A 21,867-nucleotide genomic window follows, 5' to 3' on the forward strand; every position below is an offset into this window, starting at 1 on the left:
GGGATTAAGAGTCTCATGCTCTGCCAACTGGACTGTGATTGCAATTGGTTCTAACTGCTTTTAAGTTGGATTATTGTAACCCACCCTGGGACTTGCTGGTGAATGACAATGATGTTTGTGAGAAGGAGGAGGAGGAAGAAGACTGCTGAAATTCGTTTCAAAGCTCAGTTTAATAAAAGAGAACGTAAATTATTCTGCGATTTGAAATTGTAATACAAAATGCGGAAGAGGCTCAGGGTCCAGATGCGTTGCTGAGCTGTCCAGGCTATGAATGGGTGCTATGGGGAAGCATCAGAATCGAAGAAGACAAAAGCAAGGCGGCGGGGGGAGGATGGTGGGTACAACCCCATTGCCCCTAAAATCCCCAAGCTGTTCCGTTTACCAAGACAGGACTGTTCAACATGAGCCCTTGCATTGACAGTGTAAATAGGTTTCTTTACAAAGCACAGCAACAGTTCAGAGGCAATTCTGCCCTCTGGAAAGACCACAAGCTCCTTCCCGTATGCTCACCAACTGGAAGAAAGTGACATTTAAAATTAAGGGGTGGACTCTGTGGTGGTCTTGCAGACCTCAGGCCTGCTTATTCCCTGTGCCAAAATAGCCAGAGAGACTTTTTCTCACGAAAAGTCACTTACAGGAAGTGTGCGTGGGGAGCCTTATTCACACTCTCTCAGTTACCCCACACATTTACCAGTGGGGAGAGGTGGCCTCATGCGTTTTTTGTTTCTATCAAAGCCCAGAAAGCCTGTCCTGACTGGCGAATCTGATGCATGACAGTAACCATCATACAACGAGAAAACCCTGATGGGAACTGAGGAGAATTCAGATGTGTTTTTAAATAAAGCGGACCTTCTCCCCCTTGAAGCCCAAGGTACTACTAGGCCCAATCATCCCACAAGAGTCCACCTTGGTGAAAATGGATTCAGGGGAAGAAGCCAGAATTCTGAGGCATCCCACCAACAGCTGAAAGGCCCAAAGTGCCCATCTTGTAGGCCTGTGTGAGAAGGGACAGGCTGGGATGAGAGGCCTCTGTTACTCTCATTGTGCTTTCTTCATTTTCTTTTTCTCCGATTTCACTACCGCGTCGTGAGCTTTTCGTTTCTCTGCTAGTTTGTTAGCCTGAGAGGGGAGGAAAAAATAAAATGCATTAGTTCATGTCTCAAAAATTCAACTTTTTTTTTGACACATGTGGTATATACAGCAAGGGCTGCCGACTTTTTTGGGTCAGTGGGCCCATTTGGAATTTTGGGAAAGGGCTGTGAGCGCCAGTCACAAAAAGGCTGGTGTGTGTGGGGGGGTGTAGTGTAAGATAAAATGGCTGCCACATCTAGAAAGGCAAGAAAAGAGACAGGAAAACCAAATGCCATGAGCACGGCTACCCATTCCTCTATGTGAGGGGAAGTCACCTACATCGGCCACCCCTGCAATGGCTCAGAGAGAAGCTATTTGCAGCTCTCCTCTGTTCAAAATGGAAGGGAGGGAGCGTGTCCAATTCTGACACCCAGTGAAATGTGGGCATGTTTAAAGAGGTGCGTTCAGCACAGCAGATGCCAAGTCAGTGCAAACAGAAACTGAGCAGGAACCGCAAACGGTCTTTTGTGCATTGTGGAATTCTGATATCTTTCCCAGCTACTATAGGAGGCACTGATGGGCAGCCTTTGTGTATATCACGAGCAATTTCACTGAGCAAAAACCCCTTTGCAAGCCATCGTCCTCTGTTAGTATGGGTGCTGTGCACCCGAATGCTTGGATTGGAACTCTCAAGCCAAGAAGACCTCGAGATTCATGTTAATTTCTCACAGAAGTGAAAGAGTAGGGGACATGGAGAGATTTTTGCAGCATCACTGTACTTTGGGTCACAGAGAGTGGCATACAGTTCATTAATTCTATGAACCAATGAATCTGCTCTCCATATTGACCCATACTGACGCTATACACTCTTGCTCAAGTCCCCCCTTTTTCCCCCCGCCCCAAATGACATGTTAGGTCAATGCTTGAATTTTCAGCATCAGACAAAATAAAGCAACCTTGGCCAACCTAGTGCTTTCCAGACGTCTTGGACTACAGATCCTATCAGCCCCAGCCAGCAGTCGTGATGGGAGTTGTAGTCCAAAACATCTGGAAGGCAACAGATTGGTCAAGTCTGGATTAAAGCGTGTTTCTTCTGAAGTTGTCCCACAATCAAACAAAACTCACTGCTACTTAATCAAATGCAAACAACCAAGCTCTGGGCTCCCCAACCTGCTGCACCGCCAAAGAAAACAAATATATGAATAGATAACGAAACTATCCACGTGATGCTGAAACAAAACTCCTTACACACACTATGCAACAGAAGGAAACAACACTACCCCCTTCTCTCCCCCGCCTGTCTCCCCACCCCCCAAAACTCACAATGCCTACGATAGCAATGACTCACACCAAATATAACTGCCTGTGAAAAAGACTCTATGAACTAGAAACAAGATATGGAGCACTGTTAGCCATGAAAATCTTTCAATAAAGCCAATCTAAAGAAATAAAAGTATGTGGCATACTCCACAAACTTAAGATCAGGAAAGTTTTGTGTAGTGAGCACCAACTTTCCATCACTTCACTGCCTGTGTGGGGAATATTTGGTCCTCCAGTTGCTGTTGGACTACAATTCCCATCATTCCTGGTCATTGGTTGCGCTTGCTGGGGCTAACAGGAGTTGTAGTTCAATAACCTCTGGAAGGCCAAAGGTTTTCTATGCCTGCTCTATTGAATGCCAGACGTTGCAGAGGGAGAGCTAAGAATGCCTCAGCTAATACAGTGGTACCTCAAGTTAAGTACTTAATTCGAACCTGAAACTGTTCTTAACCTGAAGCACCACTTTAGCTAATGGGGCCTCCCGCTGCTGCCACGCTGCCGGAACACGATTTCTGTTCTCATCCTGAAGCAAAGTTCTTAACCTGAAGCACTATTTCTGGGTTAGCAGAGGCTGTAACCTGAAGCGTATGTAACCCGAGGTACCACTGTACCCACAAACGCACATTGGCAGAAGCAGAGGACAATGTGGCCCTGCGCACATACAAGCCGCTTCTCTCCCTGCAATGGTGGTGCTGGATCAGGGGCGCCGACTTATAAAAAATATTGGGGGGGGGGGCCCATACCGACTTATAAAAAATATTGGGGGGGCCCAAGACCTCCAAACCGCTGCTGCTGGGGGAACGAAAGGGGCGAGCCCCGGGCTGCCCCGACCTTAAGTGAACCTGTGAGGGCCCGCCCTTTGCGGCAGCCGATTGGCTGCCGCCGTGGGCGGTGAATATTAATGAGCTAGGGGGAATCCCCGCTTCTCCTCAGCCCTGCGAGATTGTTGATGGGTCGAGAGCCCGCAACCCCACCCCCTCTCTAGATTGGGAGTGGCTTTGTTTTAACTCATTACTGAATGTATTTTAAAAGGTAACTATCGTCAAACAAGGAAAATAAAAAATACCAACATAATTTTGTGATTTTACAAAGCATAATATAACTAATAATTTTCTTAAATTATTGGGGGGCGGAGCCCCCCCAAACGAATTTTTGAGGGGGCTCGGGCCCCCTCAGGCCCCATGGAGTCGGCGCCTATGTGCTGGATGTGTGACTCATAGGATATTGCTGCAGCAGAGTTCAATGTTTATTTTGTAATGTTTAAGGAAGGCGGTGTGTGTGTGAGTTGTGATAAGAAGATCCCAACAAAGAGGCTACTCTGGAATGGTAATCTTGGATTTGCCGATACTATTTATAACTTGAAATTAACAATAAACGCTAGTGACTACCTCTTTTGTAAGTTTAAAAATGATCTAGAAAAATAAAATAAACCCAGCCTGTCTTCCTCCTGTGCCTTGCAAGAGCTTTATGTGTGGAAATGAGGGTTAGTTTTTTACAGCCTAGAGTTGAGCATCGTTAATGCGGTTGTAGCCAATACAGTGCCTTTCTGGATGTTGCTTGACTACAACTCCCATCATCCCTGGCCATGGTGGGACTGATAGGAGTTGCAGTCCAACAACATATGGAGGTCACCATCTTGGCTACTCCTGTGCTAATGTCTGTAGACGCACTTGAAGAAAGGGGGGAAATCTTGGACTGAATCCAACGAATTGCTGTAATCCTGTTTGTGCTATAGCTCAGTAACAGGGTATCTGCTTTGCACACAAAAAGGTCCCAGGTTCAACCCCAGAAATCTCCAGGTAGGACTGTGGAAGATTCTGTCTGAACCCTTGAAGACATGCTGCCCACCAGTGCCGATAATACTGAGCAACATGGGCCCATGTTCTAACTCAGTATACGGCAGCTTCCTATGTCCCTCTTTAAATCAGTCTTTAATTTGTAACATGAGGACCAGAACCTTACTTCATTTTAGGGAAGGGCTGTTGTGCGGTGGTAGAGTATGTTCTTTGCATTCAAAAGATCTCAGGTTCATTCCACCAGCATCTCTAGGTAGGGCTTAGGAGACCCATTTGCTGCTGGTGTAGACAATACTGCAATGTGCTCTACGTGGGGCTGCCTTTGAAAGTGACTTGGAAACTACAACTAATCCAGAATGCGACAGCTAGACTGGTGACCGGGAGTGGCCACCGAGACCCTATTATACCGGTCCTGAAAGACCTACATTGGCTCCCAGTACATTTCCGAGCACAATTCAAAGTGTTGGTGCTGACCTTTACAGCCCTAAATGGCCTCGGCCTTGTATAACTGAAGGAGCGTCTCCACCCCAATCGTTCGGCCCGGACTCTGAGGTCCAGCGCTGTGGGCCTTCTGGCGGTTCCCTTGCTGTGAGAAATGATGTTACAGGGAACCAGGGAGAGGGCCTACTCGGTAGTGGTGCCCGCCCTGTGGAGCGCCCTTCCATCAAATGTCAAGGAGATAAGCAACTATCTGAAGGCTTCCCTGTTCATGGAAGTTTTTAACGCTTGATGTTTTATCATATTATTATTATTATTCTGTTGTGAGCCCCTCAGTGTGGCTTGGGGAACCCAGTCAGATGGGCTGGGTATAAATAAGGAGGAGGAGGAGGAGGAGGAGGAGGAGGAGGAGGAAGGACCAATGGTCTGATTCGGCAGAAGACAGCATCCTATGGTCCTAAGGACTGCACAACATGACTTCCTCTGCCTTCCCTTGCCCTGTGTTACTCCCCTCGCAAAGCTGCTCCAGAGAGGTCGAGGGAACCCCCAGATTCGAGGGGCACGTGGTGGGGAGAGGAAGTCCCATGGTGCAGGTGGGAAACCTAACAGGACAACTTCGTAGGACACACCCACAACCTTTTCCTAGGCCCAGCACAGCAAGAGAGCTCAAGCCCAGGACAGGAAGGAGCGGCCCATTGTGACAATACCTCTCGGATCTTGCGCCTCTTCCCAAACATGATCTTTTGGTACAGGTACTTCTCCCGCTTCTTCATCATCATGATGGCCAAGCGCTTCTCCTCGCTCTGCTCCTCTTGCGCCAGCCGTTGCTTATCCTCTCTCAGGACTTTACCTGCCGTCACCTTCACCGGGAGGGCCTGTGGGAGGAGGAGGAGGAAATCACAAACTCAAAAGGGCAACCTGGAGGCAGGCAAAACTTTCAGGAAACAATTGTGCCTCTCTCCCCACGTACCTTGCTCTGGGTCCTCTGCGCTTCCATCTTCTTCAGCTTCCCCTCATCTTCTTTCTCAGAACCCTCATCCTCGTCCTCCGAGTCTTCTGTGGCACCGTCACTCTCTTCCTGTTCTTCCGATCCGCTCTCTTCTCCTACAGGAAGGAACCACCTCGTGTTAACTTTCATGAGCTCCACACAGGTAAGGCAGGCTTGCGAGAGGAAAGCCCCTCACCATTTACTGAACGAAACACATCAGAATGATTGTGGTGCTCATCTCGCTTTCAGGCCGAGGGAGCCGGCGTTTGTCCACAGACATCTTTCCAGCTCATATGGCCAGCATCACTAAACTACGTCTGGCACAACGGGACACCGTGATGAAACCCATAATGTACGGAAACACCGTTTACCTTCCCGCCGCAGCAGTACCTATTTATCTACTTGCACTGGTGTGCTTTTGAACTGCTAGGTTGGCAGGAGCAGGGACAGAGCAACGGGAGCTCACCCCGTTGCAGGGATTCGAACTGCCGACCTACCGATCAGCAAGCTAGAGGCTCAGTGGTTTAGACCGCAGGTACAGTATTCTTCAGCCACCAAATTTATGGGTAAAGAGAAATGCTTTCAAATTCCTCCTGAAAGTTAATAATGATGACAATAGGTGTGTCTCACTAGGGAGGGAATTCCGTAACTAGGGAACTACCAATGAAAAGGCCCTGTCAGGGGTCAATGCCAATCAGGCAGCCCCCAGTGGCACTGATTTTCAAGCTTGGGGGATTCTCAGATGTTGTGGAACTGCCCCCCCCCCAATAACACTGACTAAGCAACTGGGGATAATGGGATTTGCAGTCTAACAATGGCAGGGGACCCAAGTCTGAAGAACCATGGACCACGGTTCACGGAGCATCGCGTTACCTGGCTCGTCGCCTCTCTGCAAGGCTAGCAGCTTCAGCTTCTCTGGTGGGATGTAGTCCCCTTCCTTCTCAGTCACAAACGGTGAGAGGTGAGGAGGCAGCAGGACGCCGAGGAAGTAATCTGCCACCGGAAGGCACAGCTTGGCGTTGACTGAATCGAAGACCCACTGCGGCTGGATGTAATACCTGGGGAGAAACACAAGCCCAGACTCTCAAAAACCAGAATGGACAAGTGATCTAGAACCGGGTGGATGGGGGGAATCTGAGATCCGTGATCTTGCTGTGAACCTTCAAGCCTTTATCCCAGAGGTAGCCAACCTGAGGCTCTCCAGATGTTGTCAGACTACAGTTCCCAACATCTCTGGTAGTAGCACATGCTGCCTGGGCCAATGGGAGTTGTAGTCCCGACCAAGAGACTGCTGCACTCACCTGCCTATCACTTGCTTTTCCAGACTAGGCCGGTCGACGATTTGATGGGTGATGGTTGGGTCTGTCACATCATAAGTAGCGCCAATACAAACAGACCTGTCCCAGGACACTTGGCCCCCAAAGCACCTGCCAGAAAGGGGACGATGACACACACCCTCTTGAACCAATCAAACAGGAAGACCGAACCCTACAGCACAAACCCAACCATGCCTGCTCAGAAGTGAGTCCTACTGAATTGGTTGCCAGTCTGTTTCTGTACACAATTCAACGGAGGTCCAGTTCCGAGGGCCTTCTGGTGGTTCCCTCACCGTGAGACGTGAAGCTACAGGGAACCAGGCAGAGGGCCTTCTCAGTAGCGGTGCCCTCCCGACAGATGTCAATGAGATAAACAACTATTTGACTTTTAAAAGACATCTGAAGGCAGCCCTGTTCAGGGAAGATTTTAATGATGTTATATTGTGTTTATAATATTTTGTTGGGAGCAGCCCAGAGTGGCTCTGGCAACCCAGTCAGATGGGTGGCACATAAATAATAAATTATTGTTCTTTTTTTCTTATTATTATTTTAAAAAGGTAAAGGTAAAGGACCCAGGACAGTTAAGTCCTGTCGCAGATGACTCTTGGGTTGCAGCGCTCATCTTGCTTTACAAGCCGAGGGAGCCAGCGTTTGTCCACAGACAGTTTTTCCGGGTCATGTGGCCAGTATGACTAAGCTGTTTCTGGAACAACGGAACACCGAAACCAGAGCAGCGCACGGAAACGCGGTACCTATTTATCTACTTGCACTGGCTTGCTTTCGAACTGCTAGGTTGGCAGGAGCTGGGACAGATCAATGGGATCTCACCCCATCGTGGGGATTCGAACTGCCAACCTTCCGATCGGCAAGCCCAAGAGGCTCAGTGGCTTAGACCACAGCGCTACCTGCGTCCCGCATCTTATTATTATTATTTCTTTAAAGCCCTAAATGCCTAAGGCCCCAAATATCAGAAAGGCTGCCTCCTTCCCTAGGGGCTTTCTTGGGTGTTAAGTTCAGCAGAGCAGGCCCTCTTGGCAGTTCACCCACTCCCAGAAGCTGGAGCAGAGGTGGCATGGGAAAGTGAATTTTCTGTGGCAGCCCCCAAGTTACAGAACTCCCTCCTGATAGACGTACATCTGGCACCTTGAATGTACAGGCTCAGCCGCATGCATAAAATCTATCTCTTTACCCTGGCCTTTGACACTGGAGGTGTGTGCTTTCAGGACGCACTTTATTCCTGTGATCACGATTTGTTTTAAACTCCTTTTAAAGGTTGTGTTTTAAATTGATGCGACCTGCCCTGCGACTTTTGGCTGAAGGGCAGGCAATAAAACAAATAAATTATTGGAATAACTCCGTGGGGCTTACCTCCAGGTAAGTGGGGCTAGGGCTGCAGTCTTAGCCCTTAAGCCTGGAATGAGGCCAGGGTTTGGGGTCCTTGCATGTAGACGCCCCTCCTCTCCCCACCCCAATAGGGCCACCAAAATCCAGCCAAACTACCAAGGCCTGGGATGCACCTGGCAAAATGCCCAGAGCCAAAAGCCCAAGGCAGAGCGACCGTGCTACATACCGGATGATGAAAGCCAGAGGCTCCCTGGGCACCTCCCTGTTGAGGAAGAAGCGAAGGCCTTCAAAGAGCCTCTTCTGCTTCTCCAGGGCCTCCTGCTCCTTTTTCCGGGCCTCCTCTTGCTCTGCACTCTCCTGGTGTAGGGGGGGGGGGGAGAAAGGCACAGTGAGATCCCTTCTAGGCCAAGCTGTCAGGGAGAGGCAAATGGGAAAAGATGAAAGGACAGAAACCAGCAGTTATAGAGAGCCTAAAGAGATTATCAGCAGCTTGTCGTCTGACAGTGGGTCTGACGTAGAGAGGGAGGAGGATGAGCTTGGGACAAGTCATTCTGTACACAGAGAAAGCCAGGGGAGGAGTTTCCGCAGACCTGCATGCTGGGTGTGGAAAAGATTAGAGGCGGCAACTGCGCAACAACGGGACGGACGCTAATTGAAACGCTGGAGATGTACGTTTGAACTTTGTCAAATAAATCAAATAGTTTGGAACTGGCTGCGAGTCCGGAGTCTTATCTATGCCAGCTGGACAGCATTAAGCCTTTGACACAAGCTTCCCAAACTCGGTGCCCTCCATACGTTTTTGGAGTATGACTCCCATCAGCCTTGGGAGTTAGAGCACAAAGCATCTGGGGGCATCAGGTTAGGAAGATCTTGGGTGACTTCTTCGTTAACCTGAGGAGAGCTCAGGAGAGCTCTCCCATCTCAGGTACCCACCACCACGGCTAAGGAAAGCTACAGTCCAAGAGAAGCCCCTCCGACTTCTGGCCTTGCCCTCCCAGCCCCTCTGCAATGGGCTGGAGCGGCGACTTATGCTGCGTGGCTTCATTGTTCCCACAAAGGGCCAGTGCCCCATTCCCAGCAGGCCACAGTTACAGGTGGCCAGTTTTTTGGGGGTGGAGGGGTGGATCTGTGGAGGCCCCCCCCCACTCTAGAGCTCTGGGCAAGAACTTACTTCCTCCACGGGGAACTCATCCACGACTGCCTCGTCCTCCGGGTCGGGTGCCACCACTCGGGCCAAGCTGGCGCTGAGAGCAGACAGTTTCTGAGGGGAAAAAGATGTCCAGCAATTAACAGATACTTAATTGTGTCACTGGGTGCAGATGAAACAGAAGCAGAGGTGGTCCGCCGTTTCCTTGGAACGATCATTTGGGGCAGGAAATAAAGCAGAACTGGAGAGTGGCCAACAGGGGCAGGAAATCACAGGTTTTGAGGAAGTAGTAGTAGTAGTAGTAATCATCATCATCATTATTATTATCACCATCATCTGTTTATATGCTGGCCACCTGACTGGGTTGCCCCAGGTACTCTGCACAGCCTCTAACAAATAATAAAAACACAATACGACATCAAACACTAAAAACTTCACTCAACACCTATCCGGAACTCTCTCCAGGCCTGACCCTGTTCCATATGCCCTGAACTGTGATAATGCCTCTTATGCATTTGCCTGGATGGGCCTCCGACTTTTGGAAGGCTGGGATGTAGCCCACCGTGCAAGAGTCAAAAAAGGCACCCACTGCCCCAGGCCCCGCCCACCACTGACGTTTGGCCCCTGGAAGGTTACCCACAAGGGAGTGTGGCCCTCAGGATGGAAAAAAGGTTCACCCTTTGTGCGCACTTGTGACACTGCACAACACCAAGTGTTGGGAAACATTTCCAGCCAGGGGAACTAAAGGCCTGCGGTGGGTGGGGCCAGAGGTAACCAGAGGCGGGGGGTGGGCAATGAATGAAAACACTGGTCTTCAATTGGTGGGTCAGGACCCACTAATGGGTCGTGGCCTGATCCAAGGTGGGTCGCAACAAGAGCCCTGCCGTCGTGCAAATATATGGCAAAGGGTTCCCTGTATTGGGAAGTTTTTCATTTTTGACTTTTAATATATTTCAATATGCGTTGGAAGCCACCCACAGTGGCTGGGGCAACCCAGCCAGATGGGCAGGTTGTAAATAATAAAAAGTTATTGTTGTTGTTATTAAATGGTTAAGAAACAGGTCCCCAGATGCATGTCTAGGTTATCAGGGGTTCTTGGGTCTGAAAAGGCTGAAGATAACCTGGCTCAGAAGGTTGGTTTCTACACACAAACACTCTGTATCCTCTTTGCAGGCAAGTGAGAGGCATGGTCAGAGTTCAAGAACACATGCCAGTCAACCAGTACTTTGCAAAGTACTGGAAGACGCAAGACCTACCCACCTTGGAAGAATGGCAGATGCAAGTAATAGACTATATGGAACTGGCAGAAATGACCAGCAGAATCCGAGATCAAGGAGAAGAGCAGGTGGAAGAGGACTAGAAGAAGTTTAAAGCCTATCTACAAAAATACTGTACAATTTATGAATGTTGAAGGCATTGAAAATGAAATGAAGGGGTTCTAGTGATTAAGATAAACAAGAGTATAAAGGGAGGGATAAAGGATGAAAATATATAATGAATGAGCTTGCTGAACTAATTTTTAAAGTGGAATACAAGAAAGGAAAGTGGGTGGAAGTAAGGAAAATAAGGTTTTGAAGGTTATCAAATTGAAAAAGAGTTTTTCTTTTTATATGTTAAATTTTCTTTTTTATGTTTTGTTTTTTCCTGTTTTGCTTGTATTATTGATGTTTGTTGTTTTTTCTTTGAGATTTTTGTTGATTGTCAATCTTTTGTAAAACTTAATAAAATATCATTTAAAGAAAAAAAAGAACACATGCCAGTCAAACAAAACACACTCTAGGAGGGGCTGTTGTGTGTGGCCTGGAGAGCGTCTCAAGGGCCAAGGTGGAGCGTATCCTGGAGGCTCACATTTGCCCTCCATCCAGACTACTGTTCCCCATCCAAGGCCCAGACAGCTGATTCTTCGGGACTCCTGCCCACTCACCTCCAGGTAGCTCTCAGAGTCCAAGGCGTACACCTCCCCATCCTCTGGCGTCAGCTCTGACAGGGACTGGCATTCAATCTGAAAGACACACAGATGCAGGGATGACCTCCTTCTCCAGAATCAGTTTAACAAGAGAACATTCCTGCTGGCTGGCAGCCCCAAGTCCATCTTCAGGGCTTTTCTGCCTGTAACCCTCCTTGAGCCTGCCCAGCCATGGTGGTGATTGGAGGAGAGCCATCTCTCTCACCCACACCCAGGTTTTGGTCTGTTGGGATGTGGGACGGGGCCTTTTCCTGAGTGGCACCCAGCATGACCCTCAAAATTGCCTGATCTTTCTCTCTCCCCATCCTTTCTGTGCTTTTGTGACCAGTTCATTTTTCAAGTTTGTTGTCATTCCTTTTAAGTGACAGGTCTGCTGCTTTAAAATCAAGGTGGTCCAACATGATGACGGCCGAATCAAAATTTGGGGCTCTGACAGGGTCCTAGAGCCTTCACCTCCTTCCCAAAGCCTAGGTAGCACTTTCCAAGCTTTGGGAGGAGGTGCGAGGGCTCTAGGACCCTGCCTGAGCCTTGTGCCTCCTTCCCAAAGCCCAGAGCCTCACTTAGCCAGCTCTGGGAAGGCTGCTTCAAATTTTGGCCTAACCCCCCCCCCGCCCCCACCCCCTCCACTTGACAAAGCAGTGCATGGCCCATAGGTTCCATGTCAAAGTACTCTTGCGGCCTACTTGATATAAATATTTTGGTTAATGAAAGAATAAAAACCTTACCGCACTAAGCTGGCAATTGGGCACGAAGCTCACCTAGGTCACCTTGGCCAAGTCACTGCCTCTCTCAGCCTAATCTACCTCACAGCGTTCTTGCCAGGATAAATTGGGAGAGGGAGAGCCACGTACACCAGCTTGAGTCTCGAAGTCCCTGGGATTTCCCCTGCCCTCCAGTTGTTTTTCTCAATTCTACACAGTGAATTCCTCACCTTTGGAGGGTAGTGCAAGTTGATGGACTGGTAGAGGCGGAAATTAATGAAGCCCACGAGAGTGGTGTAGAACTCCGTGAAGGTGGCCATGACTCTGTAGTCCACGTCTGTCGGGTGCTGGGAGGAAAGAGGGGTGTCAATTAAGCCACTGTAACACACACACATACCCCTTTCAAAACACCCAGTTCTACTTCCATGTAGAAGTTTTCTCTACAGACATATCTCATGTTCCGTTTAATTCATGTTACGTTCTTTCAGGTTACGTCCCGTGGCGACCCGGAAGTACCGGAAAGGGTTACTTCTGGGTTTCGCCGCTCGCGCATGCACCAAAGCGCGAAACGATGTCACACGCATGCGCCAAAGCGCTGCGGGTTGCGCTTTGTTCATGTTGCAAACGGGCCTGCGGAATGGATCCCATTCGCAACCAGAGGTACCACTGTAGTAACAGCTTCACTTTCGTAGCTCTATGCAGAGATACAGAACGTACTCCTGCAGGAGGCAGTGACGGCCAACGCCTTGGATGGCTTTACAAGAGGAGTAAAGCTATCAATGGCTATTAGACATGGTGATGATGCTCTGCCCCCACAGCTGAAGGCAGCAATGCTTCTGAACACCAGTTGCTGGAAACTACAGGAGGGAAGAGGCCTCTTGAGCTTGGCTGCTGCTTTTGGACTTCCCTTTGGGGCATCTCTGTGGGTGGAGAAGTCATCATCTCCCTTCCTCTTCTCTAAGTCTAAGCTGCTTGGCTTTCTCAGCCCGACTGCAACCATCCCCCTTCCGCCTGAAGCAGAATAATCTTTATTTGCATCAGCCACTAGCCACAGCAATAAAATAAAATGTACTGAAGATAGAGGTAAAAACTTAACTATAGAAAATACATTTTGGGGGTTTACATCAATAATCAAATAACAGATCTTATTGCAATTGCCCCCGCTAAAAACCTTGCAGTTTTTGCTGTCACTTGATCATCTTCATCTGCTAAAAGAAAGGACAGAGTAGCAATGGTTGAGCGACCTGGCATGGACAATAATAGAGGGATAATAACCTCACTCTTCAAATCTTTATACAAGCCAGACCCAATACTGTCATCTCAGCAGGGACATGTTTTTCCAGTGGAATTTTCTGAAATCGACCCTCAAGTACAGCCGAAGGGAGTATATTCAATCTTGCGAAAGCAAAAGCGTGTCTGTATTTTGGAATTGTTAAATTTTACAAGCAGGGTTCCAAAGTGTCAAAATGACTTTGTGGGAAATAATCACACCATGGACAAAATTTCCTGATTGTGGCCAGATTATTCTGCTGCTCGATATCATATAGGCACTGTCAAATTAAATTGTGCTTTATCCCCCTCCTGCCTGCTTGCCAACAGCAGCACCTGTTATCCAAACAACCCCCTTTAACAAGGCGTGGTTGTATATGTTGCTATTATATCTGCACGGTGCATTAAGGCATGGCCTGATGGGAAAAGCAACAGATTTAAGTTATGCAAGCCAACGGACAGGGCCAAATGTGTCCAAATAACTCGCTGCCCACCAGCTGAGCGGTGTTCTGGGGGGTTAATTGCAATTAAGGTCACTTCTGCAGTGCCCATTTTCTAAAGTTAATGATTCTTCGACCCAAGGGAAGCTCAGCTGGAATAACCAAGGACAAGAGGTCAACGTGCACCGTGGGCAAAAGGAGTCAAGGACCAGGTCACGGTCTCCTAGTTCCCTTTGGGCGGCCAATGGGGACGAGGAGGTGGGCCAGGGCACCATTGATTGGAGGGTTCTGGTGGCCTCACATTGAAAAGAAGGTTGCAGAAAAGGGCAAGCAGAATGATCCGCCAGAGAAACCTATGTTATCTATGTTAAGAAAGATATAGTATGGAACTTAAAAACGGGGGAAATAGCCACCAAAATTGAAAGATTTATCATAGCAAGCTGCCCTATTCTGAGTATGATGCTTGGTCCATCTAGCTTAATACTGCCTATACTGACTGACAGCAGCTCTCTTGGCTTTCAGGAAGGGGGCATTTCTAGCCCTACTTGGAGATGTTTTGGGGGAATGAACCAGGGATCTTCTGCAAGCAAAGCAGGTGCTCTGCCGGTGAGCTATGGCCCTCTCATCCCATGATTCCGAAGGAGTTAGTGCCTTTGTTTTGGAAGGGAATGACAATGAGATTAACAAAACTATCCCAGGAAATCTGGCCCCTGTACTCACATTGTGGGAAAAGGCGTAGGGTGTGATCCAGGTGACAAGCTGCCCCATCACCTCCGCCTGGTAGTAGATGCCTTTGATGGACAGGAACACCTGGCAAGGGGAGGACAGAGGGTGGTTTCAGCTGGAGAAGCAACACAGAACACAACGGAGAAGTCCGGTGCAGGTGAAAAAAGGCCAGCCACTTCTCTGATATTGCCTTCCTCAAATTAGTGGCCTCCAGATGTTCTGGACTATGACCCCCATCAGCCCATCAGGGTTCAGCCCTGCCCAGACCTCAAACCTGCAGTCTCTGCAGGAGGAGGGGCAGCACTGCCTGTGACCCTGGGAAGCAACAAGAGCCAGATATCTCTGTTCCAGGGGCTGGAGGTCCCTATACCGGGTGCCTAGTTTCCTGGCTGTCTGTCAGACTGCTCCCCAACACTCCATCTCCAGCTAGCTGCACCTGGGTTTACTTGGGAGGAGGAGGAAGCACACAGAAACTCCTGCCAGGATCAGCACTTGAGCAAGAAAAAAGTGGAGCCTACAGTTCCTTTATAAAGCCCCCCCCCCCCCGGCTGAGTTACTGCATTGCTGAAGCAATGGTTACTTTTCCAAACTCTAGATTTCCTGGCCCAGAGAAATCAGTGCTTCCTCTCTCTCCCTTGCCCCACCAGAGGAAGAATCGACATTAAAAGGGAATTGCCAAGCTCTGCCAGCATGGCTGTGCTCCCAAGAAGCCTCAGCATCACACAGTCACGCTTGCTGGTGCTGATGGGAGCTGTAGTCTAAAACTTCTGGTGGGCACCAGGTTGGTCAAGGCAGTGATGGAGCACTTAAGCCAGCCAGATGTTGCAGGCAGTAATTCTCATCAGCACCAGCAAGCGCAGCCCAAGGGGGCAAAAACTGTTAGTTTCTGTTTGCCACTGTGCAGTGCTTGGAGTCACAGGACTCTGTTTACATTCCTGGGATTCCACTGTTGGAAGTCTCACGGAAGACAGGAGACGGATGTGATGTTACTGGTTTCCTGTTCCTTTGTTTGTTCAGTTGAGTTTGGATTTGGATTTGATATCCCGCTTTATCACTACCCAAAGGAGTCTCAAAGCGGCTAACCATCTCCTTTCCCTTCCTCCCCCACAACAAACACTCTGTGAGGTGAGTGGGGCTGAGAGACTTCAGAGAAGTGTGACTGGCCCAAGGTCACCCAGCAGCTGCATGTGGAGGAGAGGGGAATCGAACCCGGTTCACCAGATTACGAGTCTATGGCTCTTAACCACTACACCACACTGGCTCTCTGCTTTCACAGAGAGAGGATGTGTTTTCTGTCTGCGTAGTTAGTAATAAAGCACAGTGATGTAGCCATAAATCTCATCACTTCTGCGTGTTGCTTTGATTCTCTGCGTAATGGGGAATGTGCCTGGAGCCTTATCAAAGGCTCAGGTCGTCAATCACGTCAGAGGCGATTCCGGAGGAGCTCGGCTGATCGCAGGTTCCAACAAAAACATCTGGAGGGCACCAGGATGCTGAAGACCCAGCTTGATGTGTGTTGCTCTACCTGAAATAAAGCCAACCCCTTCTGGGATCTGTAACTCCCCACAGCCTCTCACCCAGCTCACCTTGCGCAGAGAGCGCGAGCAGATGACGTAGTTGAGGAACTCCACAGTGAGGCGGCGGCACAGCTGGATCATCTGAACATGGCACTTGCCGGTACGCGGGAAGGTGGCGAAGAGGAAGCACATGGAAAGAGCGTCATCAAGGTCCCGCAGGGCGTCGATGAAGGTCGGGTACCTGCAAGGGGGCGGTGAAGAACAAGACCATGTAACTCACACAGCCTTAATCATCCCAGAGTGCTTTATAAACAACCGGACTATAGTCAGCTTGTCCTGTCCCCATGGGATCGGATCCCCCTTCTGCTGGGGACGAAATTGAGGATGCTGGATCAGAAGGGTAATTGCATGTAGGGTCAGCCCCAGTGGCACATCCATAGGATGAGCTCCTGGTACCGGTGCCTCTTTGGCCAGAGGGTACTGCATTCCCATCCCCTGACCCTCCTGTGCCCAGTTACTTGGATCCCCATTGTGGTTCCTCTGCAAGGTTCTCCCTCGGGCCTCCCATCTCTTACCTTTCCTTGACAATGTGGTCCAATCTATATCCAGGTTTGTTGTCCTTCAGCCGTTCCACAGTGTTCCATTGGCTCTTCCCGTAAGCTTTGCGCAATTTGCGGACAAACACCTTGTGGGGAAGAAAGGGTTCAGACACAGGTGCCCTTGCCAGCTGCTGGCCGCCCAGTCTAGAATTCCCTGACCTAGTCTGCTGTCCACCAACATTACGCTATCATCCTCATCACCACAGATTTAATAATCACCTTCTTAACCAACATCTCAAGGCAATTTACAAGTAAGATAATTAAAAACACAGAAGCAACAAAAACATTTAAAACAAGACTAAAACCTTAACAAGTGGACACTTTATGCAGTTGGAAAAGTCTGGTCAGAACAAAATGTCTTCAGTTGTTTCCAGAAAGTGCAGACAGTGAGCCCCAGTTGTATCTTAAGTCCCCCCTCTCGCTTCTGCAGCTAGGAGACAGCAGCACCCCATCTCTTCGTGGGTGACAGATGCTGACATTAGCTTTTCTGCCAGAAACACTAATGGCTGATAAACTTTACACCAGACAAATACAAGTTTGATTTCATTTGAGGGAGTTGATATTCTATCACGTAATGCATCTTGTCAGGGAACTGACATCGGAGCCGAGTGGAGAGGTAAGGCTCCTTAATGATGCCGGAGAGGGAACCAGCAAGGAGAGAGAGAGAGCTTCCACTGGGGAAGGAAACCAAGATGACACCAGGAAGAAAGGAGAGGCTGAGAGTACTTCGGAGGGGAGGCTCCGAGACTCTTCCAGTGAGGTCAGTGAGGAGAGTGCAGGACCACCGCTTGGCACACCCACTCTGCGCAGAAGGCTTCCGCGCAGAGAAGCGAGGAGGAGGTTGGCTGTTAAGGAATTCTTATGTTGGAGGAAGTTTAGGAAACGCCCACTGACGGATTCTGCCAGTGACTGAGACAGTCGCGTTTTTAGGGCTGTCAAACCGGGAAAAGGTCCAGCTATACAACCAGCTCGGAGCAGTTTGGAATTTACGCACAAGCAACCCCAATTCCCATTACACATCTCATTAGCAACCGGGCTCAGGATCAAGTCATTAAAGAAAAGGCAGCGATGTGGGATGTTTCAGTGCTTTCTTTTTTCCATGGAAAATATTTAGTTGCAGAAGTTCATTTGAAACAAGAAATGACTGAATCCCAACTTCAAATACAGTATCAGGCACATTTGGCAGTTTCAAAATTTTCAAACTTTGTTTACTTGCTACAAGCAAAATAAATAGGCAGAATTAAATCACTCAGGATATTTCCTGATACTTAAGCCCCCTAAGGAAGTTACTCTTTCAGAAACAGTAGTTTTAAGTTTGCCTCAACGTCTTTTTCTTCTGCTGTTCAGTGATGTGGGTTAGCCAGGAAATTCTTAAACAGAAATTTTTCCTTTGCAGTTCAAAATTTTCTATAAAACCCAAACCGCTGAGCAGGGGGAACAAAATGGACTGCAGCTCTTGAAAGGAAATGGTAACTCCCTTCCTCTAATCCATCTCCAAAGTCAGCGCTCTAAAACTGTTCCAGGTGGTGATATTAAACCTAATGCTTGTGATTGGCTGCAGGATCCCGCGGGATCACAATACCTTATATTCCCGGAACTTGTTGACAATGGGCTCATGTAGGAGAAATTTTATGTCTTTCAGGAGGTAGAAAGTCCTGGCAGCAGTAGATCCTTTGTTCACCTTCTTCTTATGTTTGGGTTCATGAGGGTAAATCCCTTTTAGGATGCAGAGTCGCCTGGAAAGGGCAGGGGGGTGGGGAAGAGAACAGATGTCTTGTCGGTTTCCCGTTGGCCAAGTTAAGGCAACATAACGCACAATGCTATTCACTGTGAAGCTATCACAGGTTGGAACTGTTAGCAGTCACCTAAATAATGCAGACTGAGTCCAGAGAGAAGAGAAAGTGATAATACTTGATTGGGTAAACTGAACAAAAACTGCGTATAACTTGAGGAGACATAGACAGAGAGGTTTTGTCTCATTTTCAAGCCTTGTTCATAGCAGAAAGATATTCAGCAACTAAAGAGAAAGAGTAAAACTTCCTCTGAAACTACACAGCCAGTTAGAACATGAGCTCTCATGGCAAGGATCATGCCAATCTGCTGGGCAACACTACAACCTTCTAACTAACTGTAAACAGAATTAACCCTTAGGTTATTAACTGAATGGTTCTGCCCTTGTGCTTCCGACAGGATACTGCTGTCACCACCACTACAACCCAAAGCCAAGAAGTCAGTGCGACAGGGTCTGCTATGACTCCACCACCAACACACTGGCCCTAACTGACATAGGTAAAGGTACCCCTGCCCGTACGGGCCAGTCGTGTCCGACTCTAGGGTTGCGTGCTCATCTCGCTCTAGAGGCCGTGAGCCGGCGCCATCCGAAGACACTTCCGGGTCACGTGACCAGCGTGACGAAGCTGCAGCTGGCGAGCCAGCACCAGCGCAGCACATGGAAACACCGTTTACCTTCCCGCTATAAAGCGGTACCTATTTATCTACTTGCACTTAAGAGTACTTTCGAATTGCTAGGTGGGCAGGAGCTGGGACCGAATGACGGGAGCTCACCCCGCCGTGGGGATTCGAACCGCCGACCATACGACCGGCAAGTCCTAGGCACTGAGGTTTTACCCACAGCGCCACCCGCGTCCCTGACATAAGACCTTAAGAAAGGCCTGCTGGATCAGGCCAATGGCCCATCCAGTCCAGCCTCCTGTTCTCTCTGCGGCCACCCAGATGCCCCTAAAGGAAGCCCACTAGCAGAACTCGAGCACCAGAGCACTCTCTCCCCAGACTGCGGAAGAAGAGCAGAGTCATTGTGGCGAGTAGCCACGAGAGAGATGCAAACAGAGATCCACTGGCATGTGTGTACAGAGAGATCAACTACACCCCTGCCAGGCAGCACTGCAATACTCAAGACACTTGTGCCACACACATGTATCAAGAGGCCACAGTAAGCTGGTAAGTGATGACTCCCTTCCTTACCTGAAGTCTGCAAGGCTCAGCTGCAACTTCTTCCGAGCTTTGTTCCTGGTAATATAGTTGGTGGCAGAACCCCTCTCGTACTTTGGGATGAAAAGAGAAACAACGCTTAATATACCGTATTTTTCGCTCCATAGGGCGCACTGGACCATAGGGTGCACCTAGTTTTTAGGGGGGGGGGGAATTAAGGAAATAAATCCATCCCGCTGGCTGTCTTGGCTTCCTCTTTAGCCACGCACAACCTCTCCAGCTGGGAGAGGCTGTGCGTGGCTTTGGCAGAAGCCAAGACAGTGAGCGGGATGGATCCTGCTAGCTGTCTTGGCTTCCTTTTTAGCCGCGGGGCTGGGGCAGGGGAAGCCCAAGCTTCCCCCGACCCCAGCCCCCAAAACGGGTCCGGGAGCGGCGGCGAGGTTGCTTGCTCCCGGAGCTTGCTGCTATCCGTAAGCCTTGGGAGCCCGCCAGGAACTCCCGCCGGGCTCCCAAGGCTTGTGGATACCTGCCCGAAGCGCTGCGCTCCCAGGGCTTCGGGCTGCAGGCTGCACACCGACCCCTCTCACTCTCCAGGCTTCAGCGAAAGCCTGCATTCGCTCCATAGGACAAAACACATTTCCCCTTCATTTTTGGAGGGGGAAAAGTGCGTCCTATAGAACGAAAAATACGGTATGTCCTTCCACGAGTTAGGCTCACAGTGAGAAATTAAGAATATTAATTCAAAAGCAGGTGATCCTACAGTACTGCCTTCATGCCTAGATAGTAAACAGCTAAAACAGGAACATAGGAAGCTACCTTAAGCAGAGTCAGACTGCTGGTTCATCTAGCTCAGTATTTTTGACACTGAAGGGCAGCAGCTCTCCAGGGTTTCAGGCAAGGAGTCCATCCCAGCCCTGAAATGCCAAGGATTGACATATGCCTTCTGTATACGAAGCAGATGCTCTATCAATGAGTGATGGAAGCTGCCTTATACCATCTAGTTCACTATTTGTCTGCACCAGACTTTCTCAACCTTGGGCCCCAGATGTTATTGAACTACAACTCCCATCATCCCCAGTGAGAAGGACCAGCAGCCATGGATGATGGGAGTTGTAGTGTCCAATAACATACGGGGACCCAAGGATGGGAAAGTTTGGTCTACACTGACTGGCAGCTGCTCTTTAGGGTTTCAGGCAGGGGACATTCGCTGCCACACCTGGGATGCTGGGGAATAAGCCTCAGACCTTCTACAGGGAATGCAGATGCCCCATGGCACTTCCAACTAGAGTGGACAATAGAGGAGAGTGACACGAGTTGGAAGTCCAGCATATTGAGAGCATCCCTTCGGCTAATCCTGCCCCAGGACACGGGAACATAAGAAGCTAACACATCCCGAGTCTGGCCACTGGCCCACCTAGCCCAGAAGCGTCTACACGAACTGGCAGCAGCTCCTCAGAGTTTCTCCCAATCCTATCTGGAGACCATCAGGCTCTGAACCAGAACCTGGGACCTTCTGCATGCTACGGCCCTGTCTCACCACAAGGATAGTAAGAAACCCCTCGCAAGCCGCCGTGTATTAGATAGCCAGTTCCGGAAGTAACGTGTTTCCACTTTCAGACGTTACTTCGCTACACGGGAAAGCAAGCGGCATCCCCTCATGAAAGCAACGCGGTGAGCAGGCTGGGCCTGCCTTAAGCCACGCGGTACCTTCTTTTTCTCCACGCCGCCCATCGCTGTCGCCGCTCCTGCCGCACCACCGACACTCACGTGGCGACTCTCGCAGGACGGCCGAAGGGGCTCCGCCCACTAAATGCGTCATCGCTCCTCCTCTTCAGGGTGTCTATGCGGCTGCCTGACAAGGAGCCAACGTCCTGGAGTTAAGCCCACCCGGCGGCATGTCACCGGCCAAGCGAAGCGGATCATGAAGTCGCTTCGTTTCAGTCGCCACGCCGGGAAGCTCTCCGAGCAGCAAAGTTTTCGAGCAGGCATAGTTTTGGGCACCTTTAGGGGGGCCTTAAGCAAGACCCTAGGTTCAGGAAGCCGACCTGGGGAACGCGGTGCATGCTGGGGGCTTGGATGACTATGATAGAGGCCTAGAAATAGAAAGGCTTCCTGTGACATAAAGTCGGGTGCCTAGAGATAGGAAAAAATGCAGACTGACACGCAGGGCTTAGCTTTCGGTTCTTTTTTTAAAAAAAATTAATTTTTATTAAAGTTTCCACAACATTTTCAACACAAACAAATACAAAACAATTAAACGTAAAACAGATATACTTCTGA

At 49.3% G+C, this 21,867-nt stretch overlaps 1 protein-coding gene across 2 annotated transcripts; it reads right to left on the reverse strand.

Moving 5' to 3' along the window:
• Positions 1-151: 151 nt before the first annotated feature.
• On the reverse strand, positions 152-21,427 carry PES1 (pescadillo ribosomal biogenesis factor 1). Of its 2 annotated transcripts, none has more exons than XM_081892406.1 (15): positions 21,295-21,427; positions 19,621-19,700; positions 18,221-18,374; positions 16,615-16,724; positions 16,109-16,280; positions 14,517-14,606; positions 12,318-12,434; positions 11,345-11,422; positions 9,445-9,534; positions 8,500-8,630; positions 6,915-7,040; positions 6,487-6,671; positions 5,596-5,726; positions 5,333-5,500; positions 152-1,119 (listed from the first exon to the last, which is right to left on the reverse strand). In XM_081892406.1, exons 1-15 carry the CDS (start codon positions 21,316-21,318, stop codon positions 1,039-1,041), a joined length of 1,737 nt encoding a protein of 578 aa, XP_081748532.1. In that variant the 5' UTR covers positions 21,319-21,427; the 3' UTR covers positions 152-1,038. The 2 variants fall into 2 exon arrangements, with proteins under 2 accessions (XP_081748532.1, XP_081748531.1); XM_081892405.1 differs by having other exon boundaries at positions 5,596-5,729.
• Between the last annotated feature and the right edge of the window lie 440 nt (positions 21,428-21,867).

This window comes from Podarcis melisellensis (assembly GCF_964234715.1).
Source record: "Podarcis melisellensis genome assembly, chromosome: 16".
Classification (NCBI taxonomy): Eukaryota; Metazoa; Chordata; class Lepidosauria; order Squamata; family Lacertidae; genus Podarcis; species Podarcis melisellensis.

What these genes read in the sequence shown, in the direction of transcription:
- PES1 (XM_081892405.1), bottom strand. Translation starts at nt 21,318, where the DNA reads ATGGGCGGCGTGGAGAAAAAGAAG. An exon ending in GCTCGCGCTCTCTGCGCAAG is followed by an intron (nt 14,607 to 16,108) that starts GTGAGCTGGGTG and finishes TCCCCTTGCCAG; the next exon opens with GTGTTCCTGTCCATCAAAGG. An exon ending in CCTCTGGCTTTCATCATCCG is followed by an intron (nt 7,041 to 8,499) that starts GTATGTAGCACG and finishes CCTTTCTGGCAG; the next exon opens with GTGCTTTGGGGGCCAAGTGT.